At 36.4% G+C, this 19,705-nt stretch overlaps 3 protein-coding genes across 3 annotated transcripts; all 3 read right to left on the reverse strand.

Annotated features, from left to right (window-relative positions):
- Nucleotides 1-321: 321 nt before the first annotated feature.
- Nucleotides 322-3,778, reverse strand: LOC113767104 (probable acylpyruvase FAHD1, mitochondrial). Its single transcript, XM_027311279.1, has 7 exons — nt 3,504-3,778; nt 3,234-3,399; nt 1,890-1,942; nt 1,388-1,450; nt 1,080-1,130; nt 870-987; nt 322-661 (listed from the first exon to the last, which is right to left on the reverse strand). The coding sequence occupies exons 1-7, from the start codon at nt 3,699-3,701 to the stop codon at nt 549-551; spliced, it is 762 nt and encodes a 253-aa protein (XP_027167080.1). The 5' UTR covers nt 3,702-3,778; the 3' UTR covers nt 322-548.
- A 255-nt stretch (nt 3,779-4,033) lies between these two features.
- Nucleotides 4,034-11,799, reverse strand: LOC113764929 (protein GAMETE EXPRESSED 2). Its single transcript, XM_027308975.1, has 16 exons — nt 11,703-11,799; nt 10,862-11,200; nt 9,822-10,145; nt 8,868-9,074; nt 8,726-8,784; nt 8,502-8,643; nt 7,811-8,119; nt 7,457-7,581; nt 6,935-7,152; nt 6,592-6,819; nt 6,070-6,296; nt 5,294-5,532; nt 5,062-5,218; nt 4,755-4,915; nt 4,432-4,514; nt 4,034-4,305 (listed from the first exon to the last, which is right to left on the reverse strand). The coding sequence occupies exons 1-16, from the start codon at nt 11,782-11,784 to the stop codon at nt 4,161-4,163; spliced, it is 3,045 nt and encodes a 1,014-aa protein (XP_027164776.1). The 5' UTR covers nt 11,785-11,799; the 3' UTR covers nt 4,034-4,160.
- Nucleotides 11,800-14,095: 2,296 nt separating this feature from the next.
- LOC113765477 (60S ribosomal protein L18-2-like) lies at nt 14,096-17,281 on the reverse strand. Its single transcript, XM_027309674.1, has 5 exons — nt 17,139-17,281; nt 16,952-17,041; nt 16,394-16,522; nt 14,925-15,107; nt 14,096-14,446 (listed from the first exon to the last, which is right to left on the reverse strand). The coding sequence occupies exons 1-5, from the start codon at nt 17,139-17,141 to the stop codon at nt 14,288-14,290; spliced, it is 564 nt and encodes a 187-aa protein (XP_027165475.1). The 5' UTR covers nt 17,142-17,281; the 3' UTR covers nt 14,096-14,287.
- Nucleotides 17,282-19,705: the final 2,424 nt, after the last annotated feature.

Here is a 19,705-nt window from a genome sequence, read left to right on the forward strand (position 1 = left end):
TGGACAAAGAAAATTTGCAAGATTTATTTCAGATTTTGTTTTGCTTGCATCATACACACAATTCCCAATCACCTTTTTATCTCACATACATCACATCACAAAAAGTACTACAGTAACTGGATCAAATAAATCATCCAAATAAATTCTTATCCAAACAAACTCATTGTATTTGCAATGCCCTTAGTCAAGATGATACTTATGGTTAATTTTTATATGCAACTTGATTAACTGTCGTCATCACATTGTGAAGTCATCATTCCATGTAAAGATATAAATCGAAGACGCCGGAGATATGAAAGTAATGGTTTTAAGTGAAATTGGTTTAAAGAGGAGAGAACTAGTGTGAGTAGCATGTTTATTTGGTGTACGATCTGCAATCGTGTACAAGAGGTTAAACAAGAACTTGTTCTCAGCAATTCTATCTTATTTTTATGAGGAATGTGTTTTCTTTGTTACTATGAAAACAGGAAAACCAAATTGAACATCTAATGATGGCGAAATGTTACACAAAATAAACCCCAGGAATGCAACATTAATATGATTAAGCTTCAACTATTTCCACTCTTTCGTCTTCCAACATCGAAGTGTATGTCCAACAGTCCAGTTATCCCAGCTTCTATCTTTTGGCCAACCTTAACCGGACCAACGCCTTGAGGAGTGCCTGCAAAAGGTATTACTGCTGTTCTAAGTTCACACCCTTTGAGCAATAATAAATTGCGTGTCAGATTATGCAGAGTCATGGAAATAGGAGACAGGCAAACCAACTAGGACAAGGGACAGAAAATTCAATCTAAAATTTGCATGCGGAAACAATTTTCATGACATAGTGAATGACATTTCAGTGAAAGGAGTATATTTTCGCCTCAGACCTGTTAGAATAACATCTCCTTCCAGAAGCGTCATGATAGAACTTATGTGGCTAATCAAATACGGAATCTTAAAAATCATATCTCGAGTGGATCCCCTTTGCCGAAGGTCACCGTCGACCTGCAGGATTAGGATATACCTTCATGATATACTTGCAGAAGCAGCAAAAGCAATAAGATATGGCACAAACTAGTTTGATCAGGTAGCAGTACCTTTAACCACAATTCCACATCATGAGGATCCGGAATCATTGTGCAAGGTAACTGTAGAAAATTCATTGAAACCATTTACTGATAAAGCGTTTGAAATGGCTCAATACAGATAGCTCGTTTACTTGATGGAACAAAGAAATAAAAGTGGATATCATGGAAGAAAACACGATTAGATGGGTAAATGAATTCTCTTCATTCACGTGTTCATAAAACCAAGCAAAATTCCTTTTCCTGCATAACATTTCATTGTAAATCTAGACGTGATCTCAGAAAAAATTAATACAGTAATAGTGTTGGTCAATACTCACAACAGAGCTAATTGGTGTGAAGGTGTCTTGACCCTTAGCAACAGTCCATGGAAGACCTGCAGACTGGCATGATAAAATAAGTCAGCCCAAAAGAATATAGAACTCAAATTTCTAGTGAATCAATGTATAGATTCTCAACACCAGAACTGTTACGTAATCCAAGAGATACACACTTCAGCTCAAAGAGCAGCTCTTCTCATTTTGCAGTAACGGATATACATGTAAACTGTAGTCAAGCAGCACTTTTTCTCCTTTTATGCTTTGTTAGGGTGGATGAGGGTGTGTGTGTGTTTGTGTGTGAGAGAGAGAGAGATGCAAAGGAATCCAACAGCATGTGGTATAAAAAAATAACTACCAAATAAAAAGAAAAAAAAAAGGAAAAACTAATACTAGTGAAACCCAAGCAAAAATAAAACCATCTCGCAAGAAGAGGAGAGAACTGAATCATGAGAAAGCATAATAAAACTCTGAAGCAAATAATCATTGAAAAAAGAATTCACACCTTTGCAGCAGCTTGGATCTCTCTAGCGGTCATGTCCAATGCAAGAGCATAACCTTGACCATGTGACTGATGGCAATTAGTATTTTAGACAAGAGAGAATGTTGGCAAAATATAGTGATGGGTATGTGGATGAAATGATTACCTCAAGAAGCGAATTGACAAATCTTACACAGCATAAAAACAAATTATCTAGTACTTTTTCGTACATACATAAAACGAAAGAGTATTCAAAATCAGAATCAGTGACTAGAAGATGGCATTTCTAACTAAAATTCAGATAATCAATTGAAAAAAAGCAAAAAGATGTAAACAGAGAATAGGAATATTCAAAAGCTTGCAGCATATCTGCAGATGAAGGATAAAATATCTTCTTCAAGTAGACAAGTGCAACTACTGGATAGCAATTCGAGAAAACATAAGAATCAGCCTCATCAACATTCAAATTCATTTCTGATCCTTCAAATATGTCAATGCTAATTTCTTTCCCATGCAGCCAGCGATACTATTCGTTTCTCTCTTTCTCTTTATTTCAATAAAATCCATTTTCTTCTTTTCCTTCTTTTCTCTTTAACCCCTTTAAAGGAGAGAAGGTTGAGGTCTGCTCAAGAAGAAGGGCGAAAATAAGCGCTCCCTGTGCAGCTAGATCACTTAAAGCACAACATTGAACTACATAGTTTACTCTGCAGAAGCTGGGGTTCTAATCTTGATTGACTTGCGAATCAAGTGGAATCAAATGTACTATCCAATAAACAAGCAATTAAACCCCGAGACCATATACTCAACTAATCTATCCTAGTCAAAAACCCAGAAACAGTGCCGCTAAACAAGCAATGCTAACCAGAAAACATGGCAATCAACCGTGGAAACCATCTGCCATAACTCGTATGTGTCTTTCTCCCAATTGAGTACACATCCATTCCTCTAGTCTTTCAAACCTCTGAAAACACGAGAGATGGGTACTGTTTTATTCATGATATGGTTCCAGCGGAACAATTTGGCAAGCAGAAACCCGCATGGATGATTAATAGTCAACCTATCTCACAAGTTCAATTAGAAGTCATCCATACCATTATTACTCGACCAAAAAAAAAGACTGAGCATAAACTTCAATAAAACTTGCTACTGAATTTGGTCTGATTCCATTTCCCAATTATTAAAATGCTGCATCAAAAATTTCTAGCTGCTACACTCAGCATCACATTCAAGATCAAGCAAGTAAATGAGAAACCAATAATCAAAAGCATAAAAATCAAGTTTTTATCAAAGAATCAAGTTACAAGAACTCCCCAAAAAAAAAAAAAGTGCGGATTAGTAGAAGATGCTGAATAGAAAGTTGTAGTGTACCTCCGACATAGTCCATAGCAGAGGCCTCGGGAACATCGCGAGCCTTTCGACCGATGACAACCGCCAATTCCACCTCGTGATCGAGGGATTCCAAGTTGTGCGGCACCTCAATCTTCCCTCCGTCTTCCAAATACGACGTCGTCGGCTTCATAAACAACACTGGCTCCTACTTTTTCCCAAAAATTATAATTAAAAAGAAGAAGAAATCGTCACACAAAAGTTAAATGCAACAATTGTAGATCATGACGTGCAGAAAACGAACTGAAAGACCTTGGGGACGGCGTTGCCGAGTTCCTTGGCGTGAGCGGCGTAGTTGCGGCCGACGGCGATGATTTTAGTGCCGACGGTGAGAAGCTTCTGGAAAGCTGACGTGGCGGTGGCCATGGTGGATGACCTTCTAGGAATGGCGTATACTATCACTCCTCTGCTTCCTCCGAATATTTTAGGAATACTCGAAGGCGCATTCATGCGTGTAAATGTGACTGAGAGAGAGAGAGAGTTTGGAGGCGGGCAGCTCAGCTGTGGCTTTTCCGCAAGAAGTCGTGGATAGACTGAGGTATCAAGCCAGCGCTTTTAGTGCTTTACTGCAAAGCGTTAACAACACCACCACCTAACCTTAACTCAGAGATTGGTCACGAGAGTACTGTAAATCCTTTTTAGTTACTACCATATATTATAATACTACATGATCATTCTGATCGATTTTTTTTTTGTTATAATAGTTAATACAAGGCAAATTTACAATTTTTTTTCCCTACAGCGTCATGAGTCATAAGTCATACACCTGAAATTAAATTAATTTTCTCCTAATATAATTAATTACTAAAAGCGTACAATTACTGTAAGTCCCTGCAGCGACTTCTGAGTTTGGAACCCGAACATTGGTATAACATTGCCTGCTACCCTTGGACGGACTGCAACTAAATTCTACTTTCTACTTCTCTCAGGCATTTCAGGATGAAATCTGTTCGGCCCTTTGTGTTGAAACCTCATCATCAGGACACTAGAATGCAGAGTTTGTGGACCTTGCTTATCTTGGCTGGAATCTCCAGTTCCACTCGGACTTCCTGACCTGAAACTTATTTTGCAATTCGAAGCTTATAATGGGAAAAAAATGCTCATCTACCAGAGCAGAATGTTATTTATTGTACATGGAAGGAAAAAGCCAAAGGTATAGTAATTAGGAGTAGCTAGCCACCCTTCAGGAAGAGGCTGGCCACTGAACAACGAGAGACCGGAACAGCAGCAATCGGTGAAATGTAAGTCCCTACCAGTACTTGACTGCCCGCAAGGCGATCAAGAAAAACTCTGGTTAACATCTCTTTATTCAGCTCTTTCACTAAAAAATGAATACTGATCATGAACAAGCAAATGATGAATAATTACATTTATCCTAGATCAATGGCAGAGGCATATAATAACATAATGAAATCTCATGCTGGCTGGCTGGCTGGCTGGCTTCTTGGCAACTAGAATTTGTTGAAAAGATATTGCCAAAAAGCACAGATAGTTGCTACTTACGGCTTCTTCACCCGAAGGCTTGGAGTGCTCAATGTCCTGCTGGATCGTATTCCTCTTCTTTTCGCGGATGAGCACGAAAGCACATTTGCATGTGAAAAAAAGTAGCAGCCCGCTGAGAGAGAGGAGCATAATGAACTCTACCACAAGTGCTGATCCCAGGGCTGCAGTGCCACGCACGTCAGAGCCAATAGCAGTTCAACAACTATTTACTCCAGTAACAAATCTCTACAAATGCTAAATATCTGGCTACTGCAGGTTATTGCACACTTCAAACAAATTGTGCAGGCAATAAGAGATTGGAGCTTACCATGAGCTAACAGCGAACTCATTGGCTGTCTTCTTATTAGACTTATTGTAGCCTCAGCAAATAATGGCATTGACATCATTTGCTCGCAATTCGGGCAACACCCATAGTTTCCCATATCATTTACTCTCACAGTCAGAACATCACCATGTTTGCCACCCTGCAGAAGTTGTCAGTTAATCCCAAATAGAATACCAACTGCATGAGAAAATCCTAGTTTTCCAATGATGCTTACATGATACATCAATTGTTCAATTATACTGTTGCAGTCATTAATGGTCCCTCGGACTCTAATGCCTTTTGCTTTCACCATAAAATGTTTAGAGATGGTAACAAATGTCAGAAGGGGCTGCCACTGGTAACTTGTCTTTAGCTTCAGTTCAGTCGTGGCTACAAGCTCAGCAGGAAGACTTGTTGATAGAACTCCAGAACTGACTTCAAAAGAGATGATGACTAAAAAGTGAGACCTGTTACCTGAAAATCAGCCAAGTAGAAAATCAGGCACCAATATCCTGTCTGATAAGCTTTTGGACTCTCAAAGGTAACTCTTCTACATCGTCTGATGATCAAGTTTGTTTTTCCAGAATTTTCCATATAAACCGAATGCCCTCTGCTTTTCCAGAGTAATCAGCACTTTATAGGTAACTAACGGTACAAATTAGAGACTAGCAAGAACCGAGCATTTTAGTGCAATTCCAACAACAAATAAAACTTGATGTTAATGAGGTAATGTATATTAGAGCTGGCAAGCTGTTATGGACTCTACTCCAAGAAAGCCAGAAAAAATGTGTTTTGACATTGCACATATATGCATCATTTCATACACAAAATCAGCTTAGCTGTCATAATTTGATCTTACATGTTGCGTATACTTCTATACTGCATAAGCTGTCTTGTAAATGATCTTACTTATACTGTCAAGTTTTGCAATATTGAAAATTTTTTATTTTTAAATGCTAGAGTCTGTCTATGAAGCGACTAAATTCAATGCGTTTGTACTGTCTTGCATACCAGGGAAATTTGGAAGATCTGGATCCCCAATACTGAAGTCAAATTTGTCTTTCTTTCTATCAAAAATAAGTACATCTCCCGAATCTTCAAGGAAAATAAATGCAGGGGCATTGATAAATGGATGGTCATTAATAGGTTCCACAAATACAGGAACTTTAACACTGTTCTTCCCATTTCTGTTCATGGTAGAGACTTGGATTGCATCATCACCGCAAAAGTTCTCATCCCTGCTTCAAGGTAACAAACAGCTCATCTTAATGCAGCACACTTAATGATGTTTAACCACAAAGAGTCATGCTGTGCATTTTTTTCCCTTTTTACTTTGTGGGGAGAAGGTGAGATGAAGAAAGAGAGAGTACTCTCACTTGATAATTCTGATGGATGCTTAAAAGAAAGTTTGCTGCTTTGCAGAGGCTTAATAAAAGACAGACGAACTTATGTTGCTACAAATTCATTCCCACAAGGCCTACATGACACATCATGCATTTCGAGAAGGAAAATTAAGTGAGGTGTCTGTCTTACCCAAAGTACCGGATTGCTTGAAGGGCAGAGTTAATTACATCCACACGACCAGCCAAAATCAACTCTTTGGCCTTCTGATGATCTATTTTTACTGATAATTCACCCCAGAGCGGCTGCCAAAATTGCATTAGCATTGGAGACAGGAAGACAGTTCCATACTGTGCATTAAGAATAACCGTGATGTTCTCATCCAAATCTGAGTATGCAATCTCAAATCCAGAGAAACCACTGCACACAGAGCAGGCAAGAATTTTGATGTCTTTTGAGAGCAGTAGTTTAAAAGTTCTAAGATATGTTCTTCATTTTTTCAAAGCTAAATCTACTATAAAGAAAGGCAACATACCCAAATCTGGGACTAATTAGATCCTCCGTTCCGTGCAATTGACTTGGAAAGGAGACAAACTGAGGTGGAATACTAAGGATATCTATATTGACAGAACCAGAAGCTACGTTGCCATTTACATCACAGATGGTATACACGAAAGAATCATTTCCATTAAATCCTTTGTAAGGTGTGTATCTGAAAAGACCTCCATACTGCAGAAGGGAACCATGATCTGGCTGTGACAAGTATCATTTACAACAGTAAGTCCTCCAAACAGAAAAGTGCTCAATTGCCTTAACAAGTACCCAAGGTGTGGTCTTACATATGCTCACACTGTGCGAGTGAAACACTTCTCGACATCACAATGTGAATGGCCAAAAGCTAGTTGAACAAATAGGAATCATGTATTCTCTTTTATTTTAAAAGGTAGAACCCAAAATTAAGATGGACAGTCACTCACACAAACATAACGTTATAGTTTATGCAGGTCATGATATGTTATGGACACGAGGTTTCATCCAACATAATTACGCAGCTTACCCTCGAATATTCTTTTATACTAGCATTGCCACCTGCAAAGTAATCATTGTCTAGAGCATCAACTGCAGTTGACTCATCCTCCCAGACAGGGACTGTATCATTTAAAACTTTAGGAAAATATTCACCTGAAAAAAAAAAAAGGAATAAATCAGTTAGATGGAGAATATAGAAGTATACAAAAAGAATGCAACAAGCCCTTTAGAGATGGAAGACACCATGAGATCATGACCAGCACCAAAAGATATCAAGCACCACATTGATATTTCGAATGAGGACAGTAATTGTTGTCACCTGTAATTACTAAAACCAAAGAAAGTGTTCTTCCAAATGTAAACCAAACATCTACAGACATACTTGTATAAACATTCACGCCAATTGGACATGGCGTGAAATGCTGTCCATCAAATGAAGCGCATATCTCATAGGTGCCAACGTCCTTAGCCAAGAAACTACCAGTATAAGTTCCGTCTTTGTTGTCAACAAACATCATTGTCGAAAAGCCAGATCTATTGACTGAAGCAACCTCAAGTTTCAATTTTGACTGCTCTGACAGAACTGGATTGGAGTATGAATCCAGGAGCTGTATAACTACTTCACTTTTTGCAAGCTTCGGTACTTTTGAAGCAAACTCCACAACCCCTGAAAGGGATAGATTCACCTTCCCTGGAGAACAGATGAATCAGTATGCCACACGCATTTTGAATTAAATATCAAATGCATCAAAGCAGAAAAGGTAGAAAAAATGCCATCTGAAACACAGTAAGAGATATTCACCTGAAATATATGGGGGAAAAAACCCACGTTAACAACATTTATATAAAGCAAGAATTTAAAAGTTCTGTTTCAAATTATAATGAGTACTTTTACATATTAAGTAGTAAATGCCAAACTTCCCAAAATCTAAACTGACTGGATATACATTACAAGGCATGAATCACTAAATACTTTTTGCATTTTCTATTGCTTAGACTATGTTTGCACATTCAGGGGGTTAAGACATTACTTAATCACCCCAAATTAATATATACGGTACTTTACAATGTACCTGCACTTACTACCTTTCTGAAGGGATTGCCACCATTTAGTGGAACATTTCCACAAAAGATAGAGATTTCATACGTCCCACTCTTTTCAGGTACAAAAGCGACCTCAAAGTTACTTGCGCTGAACCTTGTGTTCTCGGTAGACTACATCCACAGCTAACAATTATCACTGTCTTCAATGTGGTACATATAGCAAAAAATTTTAAAATGAAAACCTGAATTTTACCTTATTTTTTGCACCATCAGTTGAAGGAGTAAGTTTGTCAAGTGTTCCAGCAAAAGTACCTGTTATAGCAGTCAAGCTCATCTATCAAAGTGACAACAAGATGGTGTATATTGAAGCATAAACTAGATGCTCATTCTCATACCCATTTCGGCTTTCTTTGGACGTATCCTTGGTCGTAACTGTTTTAAACTGGATTCATGCAGAATTTTTACTTGCAGCATATCTAATTCAGCTGGAGAAGGATATAAATAGGCATCTCTCAAGAACACAGAAAAAGTTGAAACTTCTCCAGCAAAAGAGTGATTTAAACCAGTTCCATTGACAACGCTGTTTGTCCCATCACAATAGCCTGCTCAGTTTCAGAAGTTACAAGAATAGGAGTTACAGGTTCAGAGCGGAACAAGCTAGCTACTCTTATTTAAACAAGATGAGGTAATATAATGACAAAACTTTTTCCTAGCAGAAACAGAGAAAACACGTCTTTTACATAAATATAAGAGTCCATCTAAACGTAAAGATACTAAATGAAAGCGCTTTTATAACAACCTTTCCATAGTGCAGGTATGAGATCATATATACACATACATTTGATGTCTATAACAAGCAAGCCTCCAAGTCTCTAGTATATTGGGTACGTTGAGGGTATGTGTGGGTGTGTCTGTGCAAAACCAGGGAAGGGGGAGCAAATGTTACGGCAAAATGGCTTTGGAGTCCAACAGCTGACATCATGAAGTAATTTCCAAAAAGGTTCTTGAAATTTTTAGATAATCTTAATGACACAAGCATTTTTGTGCCTTCACAGAAAACATAACCTGCCAATTTCCATGTTCTATTTCAAGTTTCCTTTTTACTATTTTAATCCTATCTTGAAAACACCCTTGAATCTCTACAGATTTCCTTCTACTGTTAGTTGCAGTAGTTGACTTCTGCATGTGCAATCTCTGGCAAACTTCCACAGCCATACGTGTAAAAATATCACCAGCTAACAGAAAAATATCAGGCCCCATTCAATCAATTTGGAAAAGTAGATTTCATATCCATGTTTGTATCTACAACATAAGGTACTTAATAAAAGCCAAAGAGTCTAGATCAATACCTACATAGACTTTGAAGTCATATGGCACGTTAGAGATGAGAGTGTTGTGCTTATCAGAGATCATGAGCATGAAGTTCCCAGGCTCAACTAGACTGAAAGAAAATGACTGAATACCCAGCCCAACATCTTCGAAAACCAGATCCGACACTGGCATAGATAAGTTTGTCCCCTTCTGCACAACTTCAACATCAAATGCATACGATCCAGGGACAAGATTTCCATAAGAATCATGCTGGTGTATAAAAGCTTCCATCATTGAGAACAGTTGGAAGGCTTTTGTTTCAATACGCCAGCGTACTAAACAATTAGCAACATCTAAAGTTCCTGTACAGAACATTCAGAAGGGGTATAAACTACAGAGAACAAAGCAAAGATCTACACATGATGCAGTACAACTTTGAGACGATATAAAGTAGAATCAGCAGCATTTCATTAGTTCAAATGTCTTAAGGTGTACCATCCAACTGTTATTAAGATGCGAAGTTTTTGGTACTTTGTATATTTAGATGAGTGGCTGGGACCCAAGAAAACACAGCAGTGACATGGACTTCCACAAGAACAATGCATTTAAATATGAAGAGCAAGTGCCTCTTGGAGTAATGTGAAAGGCAGAATGCAATGCCATAATCTAATATTAGAAGAGTTACACGCCCAAAACGGAAGGAAGAGATTAGAGAATAACTGCAACACCAGTGAATGATGCATTTGACCAGGCAGGAGATTTAGCTAATTCCATTATTTACTTAATAAAATGATGAAGTTTGAAATAAATAATCGCTACCTCTTTTAACCCCTATTTCACATGCACACTCAATGGGCCTTTAAATCTTAAGTTTCATACCGCCCCCCCCCCCCCTCTCCTCATCTGATAAAAATCACCAATAAACTTCTGCAGGCAAATACAGCACAGGCAGAGAATCCAAATGATGAATTGTTAAATAAGATGCAGTTGTTGGAGGAGCAGGATGGAAAGGCAGAGGTACGTATTTGCCTTTTCAGGACTCGCAAACCACATCATAAGTTAATGCTTAGGAAATCACCTGTTTTCACCTTGAATGGCAATGGGGAGCCAGTCAACGTTTGATTTTTCTCTCGAACATGAAGTAAGAGGTTCCCAGATGAGGCCACAACAAATTCAATACTGAGATATCCTAACTGATTCCACCCCTTGTCAGTAATGTTAAGCACGTCTGCAGCAGAACCATCCAGACTAGTTGCTGACAACCAAAAACTATAGGACTCTGATCCTTTACTGATTGAAGAGACATTATTCCCAAATGCATCTTTAGGGAGTATCAAAATTGTAGCTTTTGTTCCAGCGACAAACTCGTTTGCTCCATCCATCCACAAGACAATACCAGCAGCTAAATACATTTTTCCTTCACATTCATAGCAGTATGTAAGCGGTCATCATTGTACAAATTCATTGATGATAAAACTGGCAGCGTTAAACTGAAACAATATGTGCCCGCAGAACTGATATTAATTACATTCTTGTACTTAAAAAGTACTAGCATGATTGAGATATAGAAAGTCAGTTTTATCCTGCTATACAAACATTGTTGATTCTCTAGATCTAGAGCCAACATATCTCATAATACGAGATGATCGTTGAAAGAAAAGTAACAGAAGAGCAAATGAGAGTCATGATTACATTGTACGTATGGTCAAAACGCTGCTAGCCCTCATTGTACAATTGAAAGTTCATCCAGGACAGGACGATTGCACATGTAAGATAGCAACTTGTCAAGAAAAACAAGTTTCCCTAAACTGTGATAAACGTCACTAAAAGGAAAACAACTGAACGTTACAAATGATGACATTCTCACTGCATCCAGTGACTGGATTATCATACAATGAAATAAAAGATGCAAAACAAACCTGGAGTGACTCGGAAATGAAGGGAAGAGTCCAAGACATTGAAATTTTCTTCGGTGATCAGCACATTGAACAATCCAACCATAATAGGGATGAAAGATATCCTCCAGTTGTTAACATCAACATCAAACTGTAAAGAAACCCCAGAAATGTAGGAGCTATTACCCATCTTATCGTTGACTGTGATGTTAGGATTAAAGGGGTACTTGTACTTTCCACTCTCAAAATTTCCTAGAACTTTGACCTTTATAGTTGCTATATCCCCTGCCACAAATGTGTCATTGCCATCAAACCAACTGAAAGCAAAAGTGGGCATTGATGGACTCTCTGCAACAAATACAAAAATGATTCAATAAATAAGTAAAACAAAATCCACCTCCTAGAATTGATGTAGAAATGCCGGCATTACCTGATTTTGTGACTAGAAGACTAAAAGATGGAAACAGAGAGGCAGTGAGGAAGGAAATGATAAGTATGATTTTAGTATATAAAAGCATTCTTGAGTGTCCACGTACGAGATTACAGTGAATTGCAGAAATGATTTGACTTCAAAAAAATTTTGGTGGGGAAGAAAGATCTGGTATAGGGCGGGAAAAGTTCAAGTTGATGAATAGCGGTTATGATATCCGTGTGGAAGTCTGGGTTATGGTTGGTTATTGACAGTTACTTGAACTCATTTTCTGTCGCAAATATTTTTTATTTATTGGCAGTGTGGTAAAAGAAAACAAAGATCAATTGTATTTTCAGATTTTTCTTGCAATAGCTATTACTAATATAAAGATCATTCTTTCGATAGCATTTTTGTTCAATCATGAATATTAGATGTGTCAAAATGAAGGACAAGGGGCACAAACGGTTGCAGGTGCAATCGTTTGTGGCGGTTTGTGCATTTTCCAACAGCGCGTAACATTTTTTGCACGTCGCGTAACTTTCTTTACACACGGAGTAACTTTAGAACAAATTTTTGTGGACCCCACACATGGCGTGAAAATCGAGTTACATGTTGTAATTTGAGCCGCACAAATTTCTGAGGCCACATCGTGACCGTGAACCTTCAGGAACGGTTGTCAAAATGAGTGACAACCGTTCCTGCCCCATTTCCCAAAATGAGTGATTCGGGTGGATTTGAACGGGTCATAATTTGATAATGGGTATAATTAGGTCAACCCACGTATACGCATTTAATATATGGGTACGAGTATATCCAATATCTATTTATGAGTCACTTAAAATTCTATTTTTTTTAGCATATTGTTTGACAAGAAATAACGATATCTTATTGTTATTTGATTGATAAGAAATTGAAATTTATTTTCTTAACACTCACTAAAAATTGAATTTAAATATATAATTATTTTAAATGAGTATAAACGGATGAACCGAATCAACCCATTATCAATCAATTAGATGAGTTTAATTGAGTACCAATTTGAACCCATTCAAAATTAATGGATAGGTTTGGACAGGTTATTGGTGGACGAGTTTGAACGGATCAACATAATTGAATTGTAATTAACACATCTAATAAACAGGATCTGAGAACAAGAATGACTAAGGATGATAATCTTTCCAGGGTCCAAGCCATGATAAAGGCAAATATTTTGTAAGAAAGAATATTGAAGTTAACCATGATTCACGTAGGATACTGTTGGAGCATCGAACGGACAAGTACATTTCATATTATGAAACAATTGAACGTTTGCACAATCAAGTGTACAAAAGTAAAGATATAGTGAATAATAGATTTGCAGTTTGGTAGACTTTTACTAGAATAGATGTAAAAGATGCATGTAAAATTTTCATGTCGAGTGGCCTGCGCTTTTTCGATTCTAATATCTCATCGCCTACATTTACATCAAATTTTGATCACGGGGTTGCAGACTAGTTATGTTTGAAAACCGCATGTTAGACATAGGCATCGATTACCCTTTTTTTTTTTTTTTTGGGGTGAAAAAAGAAGACTGTTGTGTTTGATAACCATGTTAGATATAGGCATCGGTTACCTCTTTTGTTTTTTTTGTTTTTGGGTAAAAAAAGAAGACTTGAATAATAATAATACCGCTTCATAGCACATTGCTTTTATCTAAATTCGTATAATTTTATCATTTTAAACTGATTAGCAATAAAACGTTTCCTGCAACAAACATTCCCTTTAGGACTTTCGGTCTTGCCGCCGACGACCTGCCAACATGCAGCAGAATTTCCAAATCCAGTACTTCGTAATTTTCACCGCACTTAACTTCACAGGATTATTACAATTCAACTCAATTCAACATTGATAACAATTTCCATGCAGTGGCTGAAGAAATCTTTTAGCAAGGCATGAAACTCCATCACAGCACAAAGGAATTTTAAGTGTGCCGTTTTTGTTGTCTCTGTTGCTTGGTTGAGGTGGATGCTAGAAAACAAGAATGGGATTAAAGAAAAAAGAAAACATTGCCGCATGTTCAGAATTTCTAATTCAACAATAAGGTAACAACAGAAAAGCTAACTGATTGTCTCCAAAACATGAAGTATGACAAAATTGTCTCGCAAAAATTGCCAGTTCGGCTATAGATAGCACCACCAAAACAAGGAGACACACCCCTTCAAACTCTAAAGCCTCTGCTATTTCTTCTTCCCCTAGCTCTCTCAAATTTCCTACCCGCGGACCTAACATATGGTTTGGTGTGGCTATGAGGCACACCGGGAGCTGGGCCAAAATGTTTCACGGCCTCGCGTGCATTCTTTGGACCTCTAAGTAAAACCTGCAACAACAAGAACAGTGACTTGTTTGATGTATTCATTTCACTTAAAAGAAGGATATCTATCAGAGATTGAACTTTCTCTAAGTAAACTAACTACAGCTCTGTCTGAAAATATTCTCCACAGTGTTGGCAAAGTTAGAACCCCAGTGTTTTAACTAAATTCAAATGGAAAAAGGTATCAAATGGATGCTGACCACTAAGTCACACACCCTGTGTCATAGATATCATCGGCAAATAGCAAATCATGGCCTCGAATAGTTTTCAGAGACAGGCACAACAGACAAAGTGCCTTGTTTGGGGGACAAGCATGCTCCTCAGATGAATCTATCGTATTCTTTGTCCTTAGTTTTGTCAAACTGTTTGGCTTTCCTAAGGACTGGCTACTTGGAAAAAAACCAGACAGAAAACAGAGACATGAAAATGAACCATGGAACAGACTCAACTAGAGGCTTTTGGGAATGTAATTTTAGATGCATACCGTGTTCTGACCAAGAGGAGCCCTCAGGGCCAACTGATCAAAGGTCAAGCACTCTCCTCCAGCCTTCTCAATTCTTGCTCTGGCCCTCTCTGTGAACCTCAAAGCAGCCACCTTCAAAGTTGGCACTTCGCACACTCTAGTATCATCAGTTACTGTTCCAACAAGCACTGCAATTTTGTCCTCCTAGATATAAAACAAGATGAATGCAATTAGCTTGAATAGTTTATATGACATGCTATGCAGTTAAATTAAAACTATTTATATGACATGCAACTTAATTTCTTCTATTCAAAGCACTTTTTGCTTCCCCTATCCCATGAATCTGCACAACTTCACTTGATATTCAAGCTAATTATCAGTGGCAGCAATATTAGTTTTGGGCTATTAAAAGCTATATTAAGTTTTGGGTTGTTAAAGAACATCTTAAAGTAATCACTTATATTAGCTACACAGAACAAAAGGAAAACAAATCAAGGAAAAAAATAAAAAAAGGCTGAACTTTGTAGCAAAACCCATTTTGGATATCACTAGAGGTGGCAAATCAACCCACTTAACTAGATTTACCCATACCCGCCCATGAATAGATAGGTATGGGTATCTTAAATTTTTGTATATGGGTATAAATGGGTTACCCAATAATACCCATTTATTAAATGGGTATTATTGGGTAACCCATCAAACCCAATTAACCCATTTAAAATTCTCTTCCCCCCAAGTCTCTTCTTTTCCCCTACCTTTTTTTTTCAAATTTTTCATTTTGTCATGATGTTAACATTATTATTATTATTATTATTATTATTATTATTATTATTTGTTGGTTTTATCTTATTATTTTATTTTTTCTTAGTTTGTTAACTTGCTCATTTTTTAGCATTACCAATTTATGATAAATTTTAGCCTATTTTCTTATCTTTATAAAATGAAATTTTAAATTTATATATGAAAAAAATGTTAGGGGTTCAAAATTTTTGGATTAAGTTTTTATATTAATTTTTATAGTACTTAATTCAAATTTTTATATTCGTATTATTCAATTATTAAATAATAGGTAATTTTGTGACATAGAGTATAAATGAAAAAAATTGGTAATTAAGTTTATTGAACATTATAAGTAAATATTTAAAACTAATGATCGGTACAAAGAGTGGTATAAATTGATAACTTAGTTTGCAAAAATGAATTTAAATGAGTTTGCAAAAAGTTAAAATAAATGAGTTATAAATGGGTAATTGGGTTACCCAATTCATTTTTTGACTTACCCATTTATACCCATCTAATTAAATGGGTATAAATGAGTTGACTCACTTATACCCATTACCCATCTTACCCAACCCAAACCCGCCCAAGTCACCCATTTTGACACCTCTAGATATCACTAACAACTAGCTCAAATGGACATCAATGAGAAGCAGAAGTCGAGGTCAATCAAACGAATCCCCAAGTAAAACTCCAGGAACTAAGCAAAGTACCTTTCCTTCCATGAACTTGACAAGCCTGGAGAGTGACAGAGGAGGCTTATTGGTCTTACTCATGAACAACCTCTTCAGCAGTACAGCATTGAACCTGCTCCCTGTCCTCCTCACCAAAAATCGGTACAACTACAACGAACACGAAGCACTCTATATGAATTCAAATACCTCTATTCCCACCAAACTTGTACATATATTACATCATCAACAAAAAAAAAAGAGAAAGAAAGGAAAAACGTAATCTTTATGATTATGCGCTTGACTAAAGCTGAATGAAATTCTTCGGAGCAATACTTACTAACCAGCCAAAATTCATGTGTTTGCAAATCTAAGCTAGACAAATGGATTTCATTCACGAACTATCAGCAATCCTTATACTTTATTTCTGATTACAAATATGAATACAAATAAAATTCTTCACAGCAATGGTTTACTTACTTGACAAATTCATGTGCTCATACATAACGTAGTATAAAAACAGATTTTTCTTTTAACAAACACACGAATATCAGACAGAGACTTAAAAAAAAAAAAAAAAAAAAAAGCCAAAGTAGGCACCTTGACTAGGAGCTTGAGGTAGATGTCATGAGATTTGGGGGCGGTACGCTTAGTCTTCTTAACTTTGCCGCCGGCTTTCAAATCAATACCCTGAAAAATACCAAAATTATACACCACAGAATTGGATATTAGGCTGAAATCTTCGTCCCAGCGCAACTAAGCAGAGGGAGAGAAACGTAGAAATTACCATTTCTTCTTTTTCGAAGTCTTGGCGAAGACGAGATTTCTGTCGGAGGCCGCGGGCTTGGCTGCTAATGGAGTACTGGACGGCTGCTCCTCTATAGGTTTGGAGGTTTTCTTATTAGGGTAGAAATGGGATAGGGTTTTTGCCTGGGGAATTGGCTCCCGTGACAAGCTGGTGATGCTGTTTGTTACAGACCACTTGGATCTCGATCGTAGAAGGGCCAAGTCCGGTCAATAAAGTAATTTGGCTTTTCCTTTTTACTCAAGTATTTGCATTAATTATCACTGTGAAGGGGTTTTACTAATATTTTTATATCTTCTTAATTTCCAAAGAGAAATTACACATTTTCTTTTTTATTTCAGTGTATCGATTTTACGCCTAGCCTTTTTCACTTTTTTTTTTGTTTTTTATACCTATACATGAATACCATCAATGTCTATTGAAGTTACAGCAATGAAGGCAACAATAAATACGGAAGCCGAGATCAATAAAGTAGGGATCATCAAAACACTGAACCAGCCCGGCTGACAGTTAGATTGGTTCGAAGCAAGTCCTGTGATTGACTTCGACGTGCTGTCTCGTTGGGCATTTTTGGGCCAAGATTCTACACAATCTTAAGGGATCCAATTGAAAATCAGATCAGATCGATCGGTTGAATTGCGAACTGGCCATGCCTCCGATCTAGTTCAATTTAAAAAATCAAAAAATTAATTGAACCGGTCAAGACCAGTTGAATCGGTAAAAATCGGGAGGTTCAATTGATTTTTATTAAATATTTATTTTCTAAAATAAATATTTTAGTTTTATTCAAAATTCTTAATTCTAAAATGAATAAAAAATTATTAAAGCTTTGAACTGGAGTCAAATCAGTTGACCGATCAAATCGTGAACCGAAATGTTCACTCTTTGGTTCGAGTTTTAAAACATTGAGGAGATCGACCTCCGTGTGCTACATCGTTGTATATTCTTGAAATAAGGCTCTACATAGTTTTAGGGGATTAGTTTGACCGAAATGTTGGAATACCCTAAGTGAAAAAAAAAAAATCAAAACACTAAACCACCCAATATAAAGACAATTTTTCATGCGGGTTATGCAATTATAGAAGCAACCCCATTGGCTATGACCAAAAAATGAGAGGAATTTGAAATCTCGATAGTTATTTGTTCAAAATCGCACCGATTTTTATTAATAAAAAAAATCCCGTAATAAAAGAAACATAGGAGTTTGTTACTAGGTATTTGACCAAATAGGATTGTCCATTCCTATAGAACATATCACTAAAATAGCCCTAGAAGGGATAAAACTAGGTGAAGTGAAAAGGATTTAAGTTGTATAATTATATTTGTTAATTTAAATTTTTTTACAAGAAAAGCTTGTATGCAAAATATGTGAAGATTTTGGCTGTTTTTTATTTGATTGAATCTTATATACTCCATCCCGCAGTCTCTCGCGACCCTGAAGAATTCTACCATGTCCCTCATGTTTGCCATTTCTTCTGCTCTTCAAAACGCACCGTATCGAGCAATCTCCATAAAAAACAGCCAAAATCTTCACAAATTTTGCATACAAGCTTTTCTTGTAAAAAAATTTAAATTAACAAATATAATTATATAACTTAAACCCTTTTCACTTCACCTAGTTTTATCCCTTCTAGGGCTATTTTAGTGATATGTTCTATAGGAATGGACGATCCTATTTGGTCAAATACCTAGTAACAAACTCCTATGTTTCTTTTATTACGGGATTTTTTTTTATTAATAAAAACCGGTGCGATTTTGAACAAAGAACTATCGAGATTTCAAATTCCTACTGTCAATGTATACACTATCACGATGGGATGGATGACACGTATTCAAATTTTATACATATATCATATATCTAATAATAGAGGTGTCAAAATGGGTGACTTGGGCGGGTTTGGGTTGGGTAAGATGGGTAATGGGTATAAGTGAGTCAACTCATTTATACCCATTTAATTAGATGGGTATAAATGGGTAAGTCAAAAAATGAATTGGGTAACCCAATTACCCATTTATAACTCATTTATTTTAACTTTTTGCAAACTCATTTAAATTCATTTTTGCAAACTAAGTTATCAATTTATACCATTCTTTGTACCGATCATTAGTTTTAAATATTTACTTATAATGTTCAATAAACTTAATTACCAATTTTTTTCATTTATACTCTATGTCACAAAATTACCTATTATTTAATAATTGAATAATACGAATATAAAAATTTGAATTAAGTACTATAAAAATTAATATAAAAACTTAATCCAAAAATTTTGAACCCCTAACATTTTTTTCATATATAAATTTAAAATTTCATTTTATAAAGATAAGAAAATAGGCTAAAATTTATCATAAATTGGTAATGCTAAAAAATGAGCAAGTTAACAAACTAAGAAAAAATAAAATAATAAGATAAAACCAACAAATAATAATAATAATAATAATGTTAACATCATGACAAAATGAAAATTTAAAAAAAAAAAAAAGGTAGGGGAAAAGAAGAGACTTGGGGGGAAGAGAATTTTAAATGGGTTAATTGGGTTTGATGGGTT

The sequence above is a fragment of the Coffea eugenioides genome, chromosome 3, assembly GCF_003713205.1.
Source record: "Coffea eugenioides isolate CCC68of chromosome 3, Ceug_1.0, whole genome shotgun sequence".
NCBI classification, from domain to species: Eukaryota; Viridiplantae; Streptophyta; class Magnoliopsida; order Gentianales; family Rubiaceae; genus Coffea; species Coffea eugenioides.